General features: G+C 37.7%; 1 protein-coding gene across 1 annotated transcript in view; it reads left to right on the plus strand.

Moving 5' to 3' along the window:
• Ttc6 (tetratricopeptide repeat domain 6) overlaps nucleotides 1-16,855 on the plus strand; it is a 238,690-nt gene that overhangs the window by 10,712 nt on the left and 211,123 nt on the right. Inside the window, exon 2 of the mRNA XM_058584485.1 lies at nucleotides 14,335-15,291. Coding sequence (XP_058440468.1) covers nucleotides 14,350-15,291 — 942 coding nt within the window. The 5' untranslated portion in view covers nucleotides 14,335-14,349. The remainder of the gene's footprint in view (nucleotides 1-14,334; nucleotides 15,292-16,855) is intronic.

Genomic DNA, 16,855 nt, shown 5'->3' on the forward strand with positions numbered 1-16,855 from the left:
GTGGGGTGAACAGGATGGTTGGAGAGGTTGGATGCAGTCAGTACTAGGGCAGGACCACAATGTGGGGCAACGTATCTCAATACATTAGTTTCTGTGGATTAATGGCAGTACAGGCAGCTTTTGGTGGGAGACTTTGCTGGTTATTCTCTTTTATACTCCCCAGGTTCCTGCTTTTGGCCCCAGGAGGCCAACATCTATGAGCTATAGTACTTAGATTTTCTTAACTTTGGGCTTCAGTCTAGTTTAGCCAGTGGGTAGCAATGATCAGGAATAAAGGGCAGAGGACAGTGAGTGGGAGGAGTACTGATTCCTGCTTTCTCCCTGCAGTCCTGTGGCTTGTTCTTTTAAGTCCTCTCTCCATTTTTACAGGCCCTACTAGGCAGCCCTTCTTTTGCAGGTTTAGCTTTCACCAGCTCTGCTAACCGCCCCACCCCACCACCCCTGCCTGCACCTTTCCTCTTCAGATCAAGGGGTAACACCTGCTGTTGCTAGATTTTGGGTGACTCTTGAACTCTTGTAGCTGTCTCTGACCCACCCACACTCTTATAAATAGTTCCTTCAGTTCCCTCTTCCTCCTCTTCCACCTTCCAGTTAAACTCTTTAGAGTCTGCCATCCGTTTTCTGTGGGGAACTAACTGATGAGGTGGGGACTCATGGAAGTGAAGTATGATGGTTTCTGTCATCTTCAGTGACATCCTCATACTGTAACTCACCAAAAAAAGGCTTTACTCCTTCTCCATCACCATCTTGCATGGAAGTTCCAGGATCTCTCTGGTGACAGTTTTCTTCAGGCTCATCTGCCTCTGGGTCTAGCAGGAGAGCAAACTTGGAATTTGTTTTCTTTATATTCAACACTTTGATTTTGCATTTGATTTCATTGTTAAGGTAATTGACAAATATTGATAGCTAAAACCAAATATTGATAGCATTTAAGTTTTTTTTTCTTTTTAAACCTTCAGTGAACTAATCTGTGCTATAAACTAAAGACTGAGACTTATGTTAGTGGTAAGTTGTGTTAATATTGAACTAGGTCCAGTGACTATGAGACTCACTGGTAATGTTCATGTATGTTCCTAAAGGCCTGTGCACATTTGGCCTTCTCATCTCTAGAACATTAAGTCTAAAACTCTGTTCTCTTCAGTGTCCTGGCAACAACTCATTCTTGACTAATGCCAAGTTAATGACATTACTTAGGTAATGGGAACTCTTTGTGCTAGGCACTATATTGAATATTAGGGATAATAAATTTAAAACAAAATTCTTGCCTTCCAATGATTAAAACAATGCTTCAATGCCATTATTTAGAAATCTTGCAAACTTCTATGTAGGAAAAGTTTAAAAGCAAAATTTCTATTCAAAAGACACAAAAGTAGTTACGGCTTTTGGAATGTTTTGCTACCTGACATCTACTCATAGACATCTATGAGTGAGCCTGTTCCTTTACTCCTTTGCAGATACTTGATTACTAATTTGGTAATTCAATTGATAAAAATTACAATTCTCAGTTTTGATTTGTATTTCTGAGATTATTGATGAAGTTAAATATTTTTATATTTCTATTTCCTATAATATTTCTTCTTTTAGAAACTGCCTGTTCATGTCCCTTTAACTGAAGATTTCAAGTAACTGAAATGCCTTTAGACCAATAACTAACCCCTCCCCTTTTCTCCTCCTTTCCTTACCCCTTCTCCTTTCCCCTCCCTTCTCCTTTTTCTCCTCCCCTTTCTCTTTCCTTTCCTTCCTTTTCCTGCCCTTCCCTCTTCTCTGTCTCCATTTTCTTTTTGGTAAGTATACCTAGAACAGAGATTCCTAGCACAGGATTACCAGCTAGGGACTTTGGGTGGATTCTTTTAAAATTCTTTTATCTCTTTGAACATCAGTGCCTTAACTATAAAATGAGGATGACACTAACAGTACTTAGCTCATGAAGTGTATTATCCTATGACATGTACACTTGAATACATAGTTACCGTTTTTGATTATACAAAGTATTAATGATTTTTTTTTTTTGAGCTTGGATCTCAGTATGTTGCTCCGGCTGTCCTCCAACTCCTCGAGTGATCTTCTTTCAGTCTCACAGGTAGCTGGGACTATGGGTGTGGGCCACCATGTGGGACTAATGAACAATATTTATCATTTAAATTGTTTCCTGATCATATGGTTAGACATACTTCAAGGTTACATTAATTTAAAATATTTCCTAGTTTGGAAAACTGAACTCACTGTTTTTGTGCAGCATCCTGCAGAATATCAAGAACAATTATTCACTTAAGAAGCACTTTGGCTATTTGCTTATTATTTTAATTAGGACCGAGAGGCAATTTACTCCTGGCCTGAAGGGGCTACTTCTATGCTTAGAGTGAAGCTGCCTTCTTAGAGCATCCACAGGATAATGGGATATGATGTGAGTGCAATGAAACCTCAAGGGACAGCAAACCCTTTCCTGTACTATGCTTCTCATTTTGTGAACATTCAACCATATTTGAACACATCGTGTTAGGGAGAAAGGTAACAAACCTGGGATATAAGATTTTTATCTCTATTTCACAGATGAGGATGCAGAAACCCAGAGAGGGGGGAAGAATCTTGTCCAGGAGGCCAAGCTGAGTGTCACAGCTTAGTTTTGTCTGCCTTTAAAGTAGAAGTTTCCCTCTCAAAGGCCTGAGGATGGCTGAGTACATATCTCCACAATTGGGCTATTGCAGGGCCCACCCAGCTCCAGGGGATTGTGCACTGAAGAACATTCTTCTCTCTTGAACACCCAGGAGACGTGCTGCCCGCTTCCAGCACCTGGAGTCTCAAGGAAGATCCCAGAAGATTCTATTTGCCACTATCCTGATGTCACTTTTGAGTTGCCTGAGTATTTGGAGAGGGGGGTTGATAGAGAGTAGAGGGCTAGAAAATAAACGTTTGAGGGCCTGCTAAGTGCCAAATATTGAGTAAAGTACTTTCATTTACATTATTTCATTAAATTGGTTTTTCTTTTTGTCCCTTAAAAAATGGTGAAGCGAGGCTTGGTGGTGTACATCTGTAATCCCAGTGGCTCAGGAGACCGAGGCAGGAGGATTGCAGGTTTGAAGCCATCCTCAGTGACTTAGCAAGATTGCAAACAACTCAGCAAGATCCTGTCTCAAAATAAAAAAATAAAAAAGGACTGGGGGCATGGTTTAGTGGTTAAGTACCCTTGGGTTCAATCACTGGTAACAGCAACAACAACAACAAAAGTGAAATATTACACATGAAGATGAACAAAACAGAAAACAACAGTTTATCACAAAGAAAAAATCCAAATAGCCATCACCGAGGTTAAAAAGTTTAAAAAGTAGAACATTCCCTAGCCTCTCTAGTGCTGTCTACCCACTTACAATTAACTTTCCCTCTCTGAAGATGACTACTATCTGGTTTTTGTGATTATTACTTTCTTTTGTTTATTTGTAACGTATCATGCATCCATGCCACTTTGTGCTGGTCAGGGTTTGACCCTTCTATGATGGACTCATAGTGTATGTATCCCTCTATGTCTGGCTCCTTTACTCAACATTACATTTCTGAGAGTTTCATCTTTGCTGTTCCCCAAAGCTGAAATTTGTTCATTTCCTTAATGCATGTTATTGCATTTATAAATATATCACAATTAATTTGTGAATATTAGTTTTGATGACATTTGGGTTGTTTCCAGTTTTTAGCTATTATGGTTTAGCTATTATGAAACTACTATGAATACACACACACACACACACACACAGAGGCATTTGTTATTTTTGGGGAGTGGAATTGCTGGATTAAAGAGTGTGTGTATTCAACTTTAATAGATAATGCCAATTATTGTGTCTTGCACCACATCAGAAATTCTGAATATGGCTGAATCTGAGATTATAATATGAATTTTCCAGAAGTCTGAATCTCATGCCCTTGATTTGAAGATTCTTTTTACAAATTACCCTCACAGTAGACAGCATGGAAGCATACTCCCTGAAATGTACCCTTAACTGACAGTGCATTTTCTTTTAAATGGGCAGAGGAACGGTCTGTCTTGAGGTCCAGCTTTATTATGTAACACAGAATAAGAATGCTAAGAAAAACGATTGCTTAAACTGAGCAAAAACAGCCCATGCAGGAGGCTTCAGTCTAGGGGGCTCTTTGGAACCAGCGCCTTCTCCACCGGCGGAGTGCGGGGAATGGGGCGTCTCAGTCTGGGTTTAGGCTCCAGGACCTGGAGGGGGTTCCACCAGGCACGAAAACGCGCCGAGGGCTAGGAGGGCCTTGACAGCGCAAAGGGGATGCTCTGCAGCCAGGGGCGGGGGTGAGGGGGGAGTAGGGAGAGCCAGCGCGCGAGGCTTGTTGCCTGGCGACGGAACGCGCGTCCTTTCTGCATTGAACAGGTTGATCCCACCCGGCCCCTGCGCCCTACCAGGGGCAGTTGCAAATCCCGCCCGCCCCATAGGGTGAATCTTTGACACTTGAATGAGAACACGGACGTCCTCGGAGACAGGTGAGAATAGACCTCGGATTGGGACCCTGGTGTCTTTGGATTCCGTGGGAAGGAGTGACCGTGATACACGAACAGAGCAGTTATCTCTTCTGTTCCGTTGCTCTAATCCACTTTGGCAGGTTCCAGGCCCCCCCAGAAATCAGGGCTAAAGACAGGGCCGGGTTGAGAAGGGATTGGAGGCTGGAACAGGGGCTGAGCTTCTTGGGTTATGGGGCTGAAATTAAAGTCTAACTTTCATGGGAAAATGAGTACGAGTTGAAGAGGCGGTGGGAGTGAAAACCTGGATGGAAGGAAAAGGTAGGTATACTGTGACAGACTAGGCTGTGGGGAAAGAAGGAAAAAAAGAAAAAAAGAGGAGGAGGAATCAGAGAAGCTTTGGGGAGAGCAAAAGGTCACAGTGAGGAAATTTAATTTCCATTTCTCTGACTTTCTGTGCTATGCCTTTACAGGGTAGCTTGTTTGAGGTAAACTTTAACATCACAGGAGGTGATCACTCCCACTGTGACTGGTGTATCTAACTTCAGAATAGAGAAGTTTCTGAGTTTGTATCCTGAGTTTGGTAGGCAGTAGGACATTGTGTGCTTAATGCAAGGATTCTTTGTCCTTGAAGGCCATAGACATTCAATGAATCTATTGTAGACTACCATTACAGGAGTTTAAAGAAAATCAATAGTTATTTTTAAACATGCAAATATAAATGTTTAGCAAATTGCTCTTTTCCTATTTAAAATATCATACAAGTATAATTTATAGTCAATAAACTACACAAATGTATATTTTGTACAATGTAGAGCTGTGCAATTTGTTTGACAGACATATATATCTTTGAAGCAATTACTGCAATCAAGTAACTGAACCTTTTCCTTTCTCTGCCCACTCTGTTATTCATTTCTGTTCTTACCCCTTATCCCCAAGACATCACCTATCTGCTGTGTGACACTATATAATAGGTTGCATTTTTTTTTTAAAGGAGCATATAGTATGTCTTCTTTTGTGTCTGGCTTCCTTTACTCAGCATAATGATTTATCAAGAACTTTGCCTTGCTTACTCTAACTTACTGTATGTAAGTTTTGAAGTTGAATAGTATAAATTCTCCAGATATTTCTTTTTATATATCCCTTTTGTGATTTAAAACCATTTGAATTTCTATACATTTTAGAACCAGCTTGTAATTTCCAAAAATAAACAAATCTGAAATTTTGGTTGGGACTGCATTGAATCTGTAGATCTATAGGGGAGAACTGCCATTTTAATGATATTAGTATCATTAAAATAGGCATAGTATGTCTCCATTTATGCAGTTTTTAATTTCTATTAACAATGTACTGTAATTTTCATTGTAGAAATTTTGGGCATTTTTTGGTTAGATTAATTCATAAATATTTTATGTTTTGAGGAGGCATCAGTGTAATTGGAATTAAAAAACACTGTTTGCTGCTAGGATATAAAAATACAATTGATTTTATATTTATATTCATTAGTGTTAGTAGTTGTTTTCTAGATTTCTTAAGAAAATCATATCAAGGAAATAGAGAATTTCACCTTTTCGTTTTCAAACTTTATTCCTTTTAGTTCTTTTTCTTGCACTGGCTAGGACCTCCAGTATAATACTGAAGTTATGGTAAGAGTGAAGCATTTTTCTCTTGTTTCCAGTTTAGGGGGAAAACATAAATATGTTAGTTTTAAGTTGTTTTTTAAAAAATTCCTTTAATTATATCGGAATGGTTTCTTCATGATTCATAGTTTTATCAGGGTTATTTGTTTATTTTTATCATGAGTGGGTATTGAATTTAACCAAAAGCTTTTCCACTATCTATTGAAATGATCATGTGTTTTTTTCTCCTACACTATGTTAATATTGTAAATTCTAGTGATTTTCAAATCAGTATAATTAAATTTGTAGTCTTAATTTTTCAATCCAGGACAAACACTATTAGGTCAGGATATATTATCCTTTTAAAATTATAATTTCAAATTTATATACACAATTTTTTTGGAGGGGAGGTACTGGGGATTGAACCCAGGGATGCTCAACCACTGAGCCATATACCTAACCCTTTTATTTTTTATTTTGAGATAGGATCTCACCAAGTGCTTAGGGCCTCACTAAGTTGTTGAACCTGGCTTTGAACTTGTGATCCTCCTGCCTCAGCCTCCCAAACTACTGTATTACATGTGGGTGTGCGCCTCTGTGCTGGGCTTCATTAGATTCTTGGGGATTCAGATTTCTCTCTGCTATAATTACTCTTTAGCTTGAAGAATTTTCTTAAGCATTTCTTATAGTTTGCTTGGACTGTTAAACAATTATCTTCATTTTCCTCTATCTGAGTGTCTTTATTTTGCCCTTATTTAAAAAAATGTGACAGATATAAAATTCTGAGATGACAGTTTTGTTTTGTTTTAGTGAGGTTACAAATCTTGTTTCACACTCCTCTGTTCTAAGTGCTGCCCTATGGGAAGTCTATGATCATTTGAATTGTTTCCTTGTAAATAATGTATTGTTTACTTCTGTCAGCTTTCAAATTTTATCTTTGGCTTTGGTTTTCTGTAGCTTACTTGGAGTTTTGTTTAAATTTATCTCACTTGGAGTTGACTAAGCTTCTTAAATCTCTCAATTTATATCTTTCTCCAAATTTGGGAAGTTCTCAGAAATCATTTTTTTCTGCTCCATTTTCTCCTGTCCTTTTGGAATATGGATTATCTTACTTGGTTAGGGTATTGATACTGTCTCTACCGGATTTCGAGGTGCTCTCTTTTTTTCTTAAAGCTTTTATCTTCTGTTGATTTTCCTTCCAGTTCAGTCTTTTCTCTGACATTTCATTTTGCTAGCCAAATTTTTACTAAAAATATTGTTTTTTTAGGTATAAACTTTCTATATTTAATTTTATTTCTATACTAATATTTTCTTAGTTATCTCTAGTGTATTTTCCTTTACTTCAATGAGCATAGTTACAATAACTGCTTTAAAATCCTTGTTTAAGCTGGTCTTAGAGGTAAATGTCTATAAACCTGGCTACTTGGGAGGTTGAAGCAGAAAAATTGCAAGTTTGAGACCAGCCTGGGAAACAATGTGAACTCTTCTCAAAATAAAATGAAAAGGGGTGGAGGCTCAAAGCCTCAGGCCTTTGGTTCAATACACTGTACTGAAAAAAAAATTCTTGTCCAATAATTTCAATATCTGGGTCATTTCTGAATAAGACACTGGATGAATGTCATTAAGAATGAGTCAAATTTTTCTGCCAAGTACTTTTAGATTATATTGTGAATGTTTTGTTGAGTACAGTAAGGATTCTGTTATATTCTCTCTGAAGAATGTTGGCGTTTTTCATTTAGCAGATGATTCACCAGGTTGTATTCACCATAAGCTTGCTCTCACTCTCTGTGGTGGGCAAGTTCAGTTCACACCTTTGTGGTGCTGCTTTGAGTTTGCTCCACATATACATGGTTCAAAGGTCAATCTGAGACTTGTGTGGGATTTAGACACAGAACTGGAGGATATCTTCTCTGGCACTCTCTTTTCTGGGATTTCTCTTGGACTCCTCAGTGATGATTGTTGCCTGGGCTCTGTTCCCTGATTCTTCTGACCAGAATAATGAAAGGCATTCTGTTGAAGCTTTTATCACCTGTACTATGCCATTTTGCAATTACACACTGTATTTAGGAAAAAGCCACAATAAACCCGAAATTCACATCCTCCAGTGTTTTCGTAAGTTTTGACTACCACACAATCTTCCTACTTTAGCTTATTCCTGAGAATTCTCAGATTGTTTTTAAATATTTTGTCAAGGGTTTATAAGTTGTTAATTGGTGAGGGGTTAATCTGTAAGATGTAGCCATGGAAGTCCAACAAATTGCCTTTGAAACAGGGCAGGCAGCATTTAATAAGTCAAAGGCATAATGAAAATTTAAAAACACACAATGTTTCATTTTCCTGTTTTGGCTGTTTGAGCAATTAGATGAAGGAAGGATAGAAAATGGGGAGAAGAAAACCAGGGAGAGTATTTGTTATTCTACGACTCTTATGTGTATGTATGATATATAGATAGACCAATTTTTTTTATGTGTACATATATTCACAAGGGATGTAAGCATACTCTAGATTCTGGTGATAAAGATTTGAATAAGTTTTATAGTCACTAAAATTTCTTTAGACTTCTGAAGAGTCTAGAAAAAAAAGTCTCTTTTAAGCTTGAAAACAGCCTTTTCTCTATTTTCCATACACTTTTAAATGAGCACATATAAGTGGTAGTTACTATTACTGATATTATTATTGCTATTAATATTATTAGGATTAAAAGCAGCAAAACAAATATTATGAAAAATTTGGAAAAATAGGAAAAATGATTGTTATCTCACTCTTTAGCAAAGTTATTAATATGTTTGTATATTTCCTTTTAGACTTTTTCAGAAATTATGATTAGAGCACAAACAGATCTTTTTTTTACCACTGATATTTAAAAAGCAAATATTGTCTCAGAATATTTTAATTTTCCTTGCAATATTAAAGATTTTACAAGATGAGATAGGCTGTCTTTGGACTTAGAAGTTTCTTTTGAAACTTTAGTGATGTGCTTTGGAAGTTAGCATAAACATTAAAATTCAGGAAATAAATTGAGATATTTGACTATGGAACTAAGATAACACAAATTCTGTTCATAATGGGTCAGCCCTCCACTGTATATAAGAAGAGGACAAGGTCAGGTAATCCATGCCACCAGCTGGGGCTTGGGCCCCATTCTCAATGTTATATACTGTGATGAGTTCGGCCTAACATAAGCTGGAATTCTTTCCCTGTAACCAGATGGGTTCATGTAGCTTGGAACCAGGTCATCCAATGTCCGCTCTATTTATTTCTATTTTAGTTAGCCTCTAGGGAAGAATTTGGACTTGCTGTTCCAATAGGAGAAGCAGCCACACCTACAAGAATCCAATAGCAATTTGCACCCAAGTCTGCTAAGGCCTATTAGCCATTATTTTGGTCAGGAATAATGATGCCTGACCTAGCCTTGTGAAAGAGGAGTAAAGGTTGCCCCTTAGCCTTTCTGACTACCTCACCACTTGGCCTTGAACCTCCCAGTAGAAAAGAAAGGAAAAGGGACAGAGTTCCAAGTTTGAAAACAAAAAATCATTGCTTGATCTCCTTTCTGTTGTATTTTGAAGTGCAGGATAAACTTAATTACTTTGGATTTTCAGCAGCAGATTTGGATCTCTATGTAGAGTAATCTTTTGTACTACATTATTTTTCCTGAGTAACTCCAAACCAAAACCAATCTCTGTAAAATGCTCCCAAGAAAAAGAGAATATACTAGTTTCCCATGAGACTGGATGCTTAAAAATCATTTTACTTATTTTGAGGTGTTGAGGAATGGGTGGGGGAATAAAAGCACCAAGATTTGACGAGCTGGTCAAGTAAGCATTTTGGATATTACTCACCTTGAATGCATAATAGAAGTTCCTGTCAAGCTCATAAGGTCTATTTCCTATAGGTTGATTCATATATATATATATATGAATATATATATATATATATGAATATATATATATATATATATATGAATATATATATATATATGAATCAACCTATAGGAAATATAGGTTGTTATATATATGTATATGTATATGTGTATATATATATATGACAACTTTCCTATAAGGAACTCATGGGAATGTAGTGAGAAGTGTTAAACAATAGACATTTGTTAAACTTCAATAGCAAATTAAGGGCCTGGGAGAAGTTGGTCATCCAAAGCAGGAACTAAGAAATAAAATGGGAAGTGCAGTTGGGAAAGTCAAGTCAGACTCTCATCAGGTATAAAGTACTTCTGGTCTGTGCTCTGTTCCATTAATTTTCAGGATCTTGCAAGAAGAAATGTAGATGATGTCTGCATGAACATACTGCCACCTGTGCAAAGAGTAACAGCTAAAATAGTAGGAGGAGGATTATATAGTATTTTTAAAATAAGGAAACTTCCTCATAGCCTTTAGAACTCATTTCTAATGTTCGTATCCTATGGTCTAGACAACAGGCAATGGATTTTTTTTTTCACTATTTAATATGATTCCATAGCATGGACAGAATTAAATTGTCCATGGTCCAGTCAGTGGTGGAGCTGGGTAAAGAAAGACAGCCTACTGGTTCTAAGATGAGAGCTTTATCATGTAACATAGTTTTCAGTTTGAGAATTACAAGTTCATATTTTAGAAATTTAAAGCAATATGACTATTTGGAGGACAAATAGAACATTCATATTACCAAAACTACATGATAAATAAAGAATTCCCATTGTAACTAAGAACTTTTTCATCAATTGATCTGAATCCAACCATAAAATGTGGATAAGTAATAAGCAAAGAAATGCAAAGCAAAATAAAATATTTGCCACATGTAAGTTTTAAATCTATCTGGGTTTATTCTGGCACCTAGTAGAAAATGAGGTGTAGTTCTCTTCCAAAATAGTCAACCAATTGCCTCAGCAAAACTTATGGAACAGTTCTTTTATCACCAACTGAATGCGGCCTTAATAATATAACATATTATTTTAATTATTTTTCTCTCAGCTTATTGATTCTAGCAGCAGTGTTCTGGTTCTAATTCTTATATCTGCATAAGTTTTAATGATCTGTTGCTCCCTAATTGAGGAACAAGTATTCTGTTATTTCCTTTCTCATATCTTTGGCTAATTTGTCATATTTATTATTTCAAATGAATTCAGAATTACTTTTCAAATTACAAAATGTAATTTTTAGATTTTCATATTGGTAATAAACCAATACAGTATTTTGGGAAGACCTGATATAATTATTTGGTCTTTCCACCAAGGAATATTGTCTATGTAGTTGAGTCTTTTATGTACTTCAATAAAAAATTGAATTCAATTTTAAAAGTTATTCATCTAGTTTTAGTACATTTCTTGTTATGTTTATGCCCAGATACTTGTCTCTTTGCTCTTTTAAGAAATTGTAAGTGAATTTTTACCATATTTTTAATTGGACCATTTGGTATAAAGGAAGCTATTAATTTTTATATAATTAAAAAAATTTAAATCCCTTACAGTACTCTATTATAGTTCAAAATAGTTTTTAGTACCTGGGTTTTCTAGGTGAATAATCATATCTGCAAGTGATATGATATTCTGAAGGTGTTTATACTTTTTTTTTTTTGAGAATTTTTTAATATTTATTTTTCAGTTTTTCAGCGGACACAACATCTTTGTTTGTATGTGGTGCTGAGGATTGAACCCCGGCCGCATGCATGCCAGGCCAGCGCGCTACCGCTTGAGCCACATTCCCAGCCCAATACTTTAATTTTGTGTTTCAAAGGACTTTGGTCTTGGGTTTTCTAAAAAAAAAAAAAAAAAAGTTACTGGCTGATTCATTGATTTCTGTTTTTATTTTCATTGTTTTACTCCTATTCCTTGAAACACTCTCTTCTTGGCTTCTGGGGAACTCTATTCTTTTCATTTTCCTAATTTTCTGATCTTAGCACTTTCACCTTGCATAGGTAATTGAGCCATGGAATCTGTCATCGGCTCCTTCTCTTTTTATAGTTCCTATTAGCCTGGCTTTCAAGATCTCAGAATCCACTTATGATCCTAGATATCTAGTTTTGTTGAATAAATTGTTTTTTTTTTTTTAAATAGTAAAATATATAACATAAAATTTATCTTCTTAACCATTTTGAAGTGCACAGTTCATGAATAACAAATTTTATTATGTATTTGATTATGACTAAGACTTCATCATGATGATTCAAAGTTATTATTATTATTATTATTATTATTATTATTTAGTGCTATGGATTTAACCCGGGGCCTCCTGCATAATAGGCAAACACTGGATCACTTAATTACATTCCCAGCCTCTTGAAGTCCCTATATTATGAAGGAGCTTTAGTTGTTCCTATTTATTCCTAATCATTGGCAGGCCTTACTAGTTTTACCTGGTAATGTTTCTGTTTTCACTCTGCTCCATTTTTAAGCCTAGGAAAGGCTCAAGCTACAGAGACAGTTAGTGCCCTTCTTGCCTGCATTGTTTCATTTACTCCATATCAATATCCCCAAGCACCAGGTCCTATCAAGTCACTTTTCTTCTAAAATTTTTGAGTGGTTCTCTGTAGCTCACAGAAAAAGTACAAGTATTCAGCATCCAAGGCTTATAATTTGTCTGTACTCAACCTTGAGGCTGACCACCTCCCTCTGTATACTCCGCTATAGCACAGGTGGCACATTGAGGGAAGTGGGCTGGGTAAGGGAGGGAGACACCTGGGACCTGCTAGAGAAGAACCTGGGAACAGCTATCAGCCACAAGAGCAGGTATTTGGCCCTTGTATTGCCAGAACCAGTACCACCACCGGCCCTCCCCAGCCCTCTGAAACTGCAAATCTGGATTTTTATGTAAAAATCTCCCAGTTTAAAATCGTTGGCTATTAATTAACATTTTTTTTTAGAATTATTTTTAAACTTTATTGTGCATTACAGCTATACGTAATAGTGGGGTTCATTTTGACATAATCATACATGCATGGAATATACTTTGTTCCATTTCAGTCCCCAGTACTTATTTCCTTTGTCCCTCCCTCTATTACCCTTCTCTACTCTGCTAATCTTCCTTCTATTTATTTATAGCTTTTTAATTAATGTTTTATGCATAAAGCTAGAATTTGCTGTGGTACATTCGTGTGTGTACATAGCATAATTTAATCAATTTCACTCCACAGTTTCTCTCTTTTCCCATCCGTCTTCCTCCCTTCACCTCAATCCCCTTCTTCTACTCCACTGATTCCTCTACTCCTCTACTTCAATGATCACTTGTGGATAAAAGGATCCCATCCTTTCCCCCCTTATTTTGTCATTGCTTTGCATATGAGAGAAAGCATTCAGCCCTTGATTTTCTAAGTGTGATTTATTTCACTTTGCATGATGTTCTCCATTTCTATCCATTTACCAGCAGTGCCATAATTTCATTCTTCTTTATGGCTAAGAAAAGCATATGTAGATACATACATCACATTTTCTTTATTCAATCATCTGTTGATGGGCATCTAGGCTGGTTCCATAAAACTTGGCTATTGTGATATACTGCCATAAACATCAGTGTACCTTTATCATTATACTAAAACAGTTCTTTTGGATAAATATCAAGGAGTGGAATTTCTAGATCATATTATGGTTCTAATCCTAGTCTTTTGAGGAATTTCCATACTGCTTTCCAGAGAGGTTGTACTAAGTTGCAGTTTCACCAACAAGTATTAATAAACAAGAGGGCATCAACTAATAAAGCTTCTTCACAGCAAACACTGGGAATATGAAGAAATACATGTCCTCACCTCTCAAACTCTGACAACTAACATTCCACTCTCTTCTTCAATAAGTTCAACTATTTTATATTCTAATGTAATTAACATTTTTAAAAAACTGGACAATTGAAAACCATGTTTGTGGGCTGGACCTAGGCCACAGGTCAGTCGGTGAGGTTTGTTCTCTGTGAGCGGGGCTACTTGAGATTTTCTATGCCTAGCAGGTTTTTCCTTCCCTGGAAGTAGAACTCCACATTATAGTCCAAAGAAATGTTAAAATAGATCCAAGAGGGGCTTGGGAAACTCCTACTGAAAAACATTACTGCGTTAGAGGGTTTTCATGATTCATGTGAAAAGAGGGTAGGTGGATGTAAAATCATTTCATCCAGTTTTGCCTAAGGAGCACAACGAGGCCCTATCATGAGCAGCTTTGCTAAACTGGAATTTTATGTATTAACAAAAATTTGTTAAAATATATATATATATTTTTTTTTTTTTTTTTTTGTGTGTGTGTGTGTGTTTTAATGTGTTGGGGGTATTTTACAGGTCAAATTTGTCCAGATGTCCACCTTCAAAAAGCACTTTGGACTGAAATCCAGAGAAGAATCCCTCCTGTTTAAAGAGCTCGAGAAGGTTCGCCAGGAGGCTAAAAAGGACTTTCTCAAATTCAAGCAGAAGTTGGCGTCTAACCTGACGTCAAATGAAGGACTAGACCACCACCCCCGTCCGGCCCGCCCTGGGGAGAAGAGGAGCGGTTCCTTCACGCCTCGCAGAACCCTTTCCAAAGGGTCCCCTCCCGCCAAAGTCCCTGCGACGGCTGCTGGGGTCTTCCTGCAGGAGGCGCTCCAAGGGATAGCGCGCCCCTCGAGCCCCAGGGAGGCTTTCGCTGTGCGAAAGACCAGACCATTTCGTCCCCAGGAATTTTACTTGCGGAGCTCCGCGTTCCTGCGGTACAGGATCCAGAAGATACCGCCGATCATCACTCCGGACGTCGGCACATCTAAGCCTGTGGTCCTGCGGCCGCTGCCCACGTCCCTGGGGAAGTCAAGAGCGCGCCTGAGTCCCCGGAGCCCGCGGGCCGCAGCGGCCAGGCGGGGCGTCGACCTGGCAGAGGAGCAAGAAGCAAACCAGGAGATAACTCAGTTCTCAGAGGCCCAGAGGGCCAAAGACAGGAAGACCAGCTCCATTTCCAGCGAGGACAGCGACTGGGAGGCGGGCTGGTGGCGGAGGAGAGTAAAAATTCGCGCTCACTTCATGAGCCAGGGCTCAGTCCCCAGGGGGTCGGAGGCAGACGGGTCCATTTCCAAAGCAGTGTGGGAGAGTGGCCTGCTTAGGGATGTGCAGGAGGTCGCCCAGCCTGAGCTGCTGCCCACCAGAGTGATCCCCAGAACCATCGAGGAGGTCATCACCTCGCTGCAGTCGGAGGCCCAGCTGGCCTCTGACCAGATCATCAGAGAGCTCATACAGAGCATCCTGGGCCAGAACTACGACATAAAAATGGAAGTAGGTGACCAGAACGACGGTTATGTTTTTCCTGGGTAAAACAACTTTTAGTAGAGAGAGATATATGTACTGATCTCTCTTTATAGATAAATCTCTCTATATATCTATTCCATATATTCTATATAAGCTGTTGATGAATACACTATTTAGGATACATGTTATTTCATTACATATAATATTTCATCATATATGATGTTTTCTAACGAAACACTGTAGAATTATTGATCTTCTTTGTATTTCATTTGAATTTTGAACTCTTCTTCAAGGAGTGTGTCTTCTTTTTAAAGTGAAGGAATATGGGAAATTATTCCAAAATCTGGTCTAAAGATTATTATATTAGCTAAAGACTGGAATAATAAATCACAAGTTACCTTCACTTTCAAAAACTGTGATTATTTAGTAATGAAATAACAGGCATTTCATATGAAAAACTTTCTCTTTTTCTGTTTGTTTAGCCTTATCAGTAATGAAGTACAGTAAAGGTGAGTTTTTATCCTAAGGAGATCAATATGCTACAATTAAGAAATTTAACTGATAAGAATTCTGTATTTTCAGTGAAAACAGTTCTTTTGAAGCATTTAAAAATGTGTTTCCTAGGTTTCTACAATTATAAAGACTTAGACGTGCTTCTTGTGTGCAAAGTACTATGGGACATACTTTATGTGCATTTTTTCTTAATAATAACAACATCAGGTAGATAGATACCAGTAAAAGTCCTGGTTTATTTAAGAGGCCTTCTAGCTTTAGTAAGACTGAAGAATTGGCACAAGGATTCCACAGCTAAAGCATGGTAGAGCTGGAATTCCACCTGTTGTCTTCTGGTAAAGACTACATTGAAATAGTTTCCAGGAAGGCCCTTTTGTCAACTATGATATGTCCCCCAGAGGAAGAGTTAGATAGGGTCATATTTAAGTTTAAGATATTTTGTCGATTATATAGACTTTGCTCTGGTGGGGGCATTCAAAACAAATGATAACAAGGGAACGTTAGTCCCACACTAAAGGGAGGTGGGGGGAAGGAGAGAGAGAGAGACTCAGAGAGACTATTTGAGAATGACAAAGGCAATGATAGTAAGAGGGAAGAAGATTCTACTTCTGTTTTTGGCTGCAGCCTCAAATCTATTGTTGTACAAAGAATACTGCCACCAAATGATGTCTTTGAAATAGTTTCATCCCCCAAATACACTCTTGGCTGTGATTTGAGGAACATGATCATAAAGAGAAACAAAAACATATATGAGCTAGAGTCTCTAGTGTCATCTTTGACCAGAATATCGCAAGTATTCTGAATTAAGACCCCCCCCATTTACTGAACAAGATCAGCACGACTTCTTGAGCCGTTTTAAATGGCGTATTTCTAGTTAGATTTTTTTTTTTTTTTGCAAATCTTTTTGGAAAAGGAATTAAGAATGCCCAACTGAAGGGCCTTAGCAAAGAGGAGAAAGGCCTCAGTATTCTTTTCAGATGGGCTATATATTTTATGGCGTAGTCAAGGTACTAGATGTAAAGAGGGGGCTGGTATTAGAAACTTGCTCAGAGGTCCTCTACAGTTGAGGAAAGTTGTA

The sequence above is a fragment of the Marmota monax genome, unplaced genomic scaffold (assembly GCF_021218885.2).
Source record: "Marmota monax isolate L192 unplaced genomic scaffold, Marmota_monax_Labrador192_F-V1.1 WCK01_AAM20220418_F8-fsc00001, whole genome shotgun sequence".
NCBI classification, from domain to species: Eukaryota; Metazoa; Chordata; class Mammalia; order Rodentia; family Sciuridae; genus Marmota; species Marmota monax.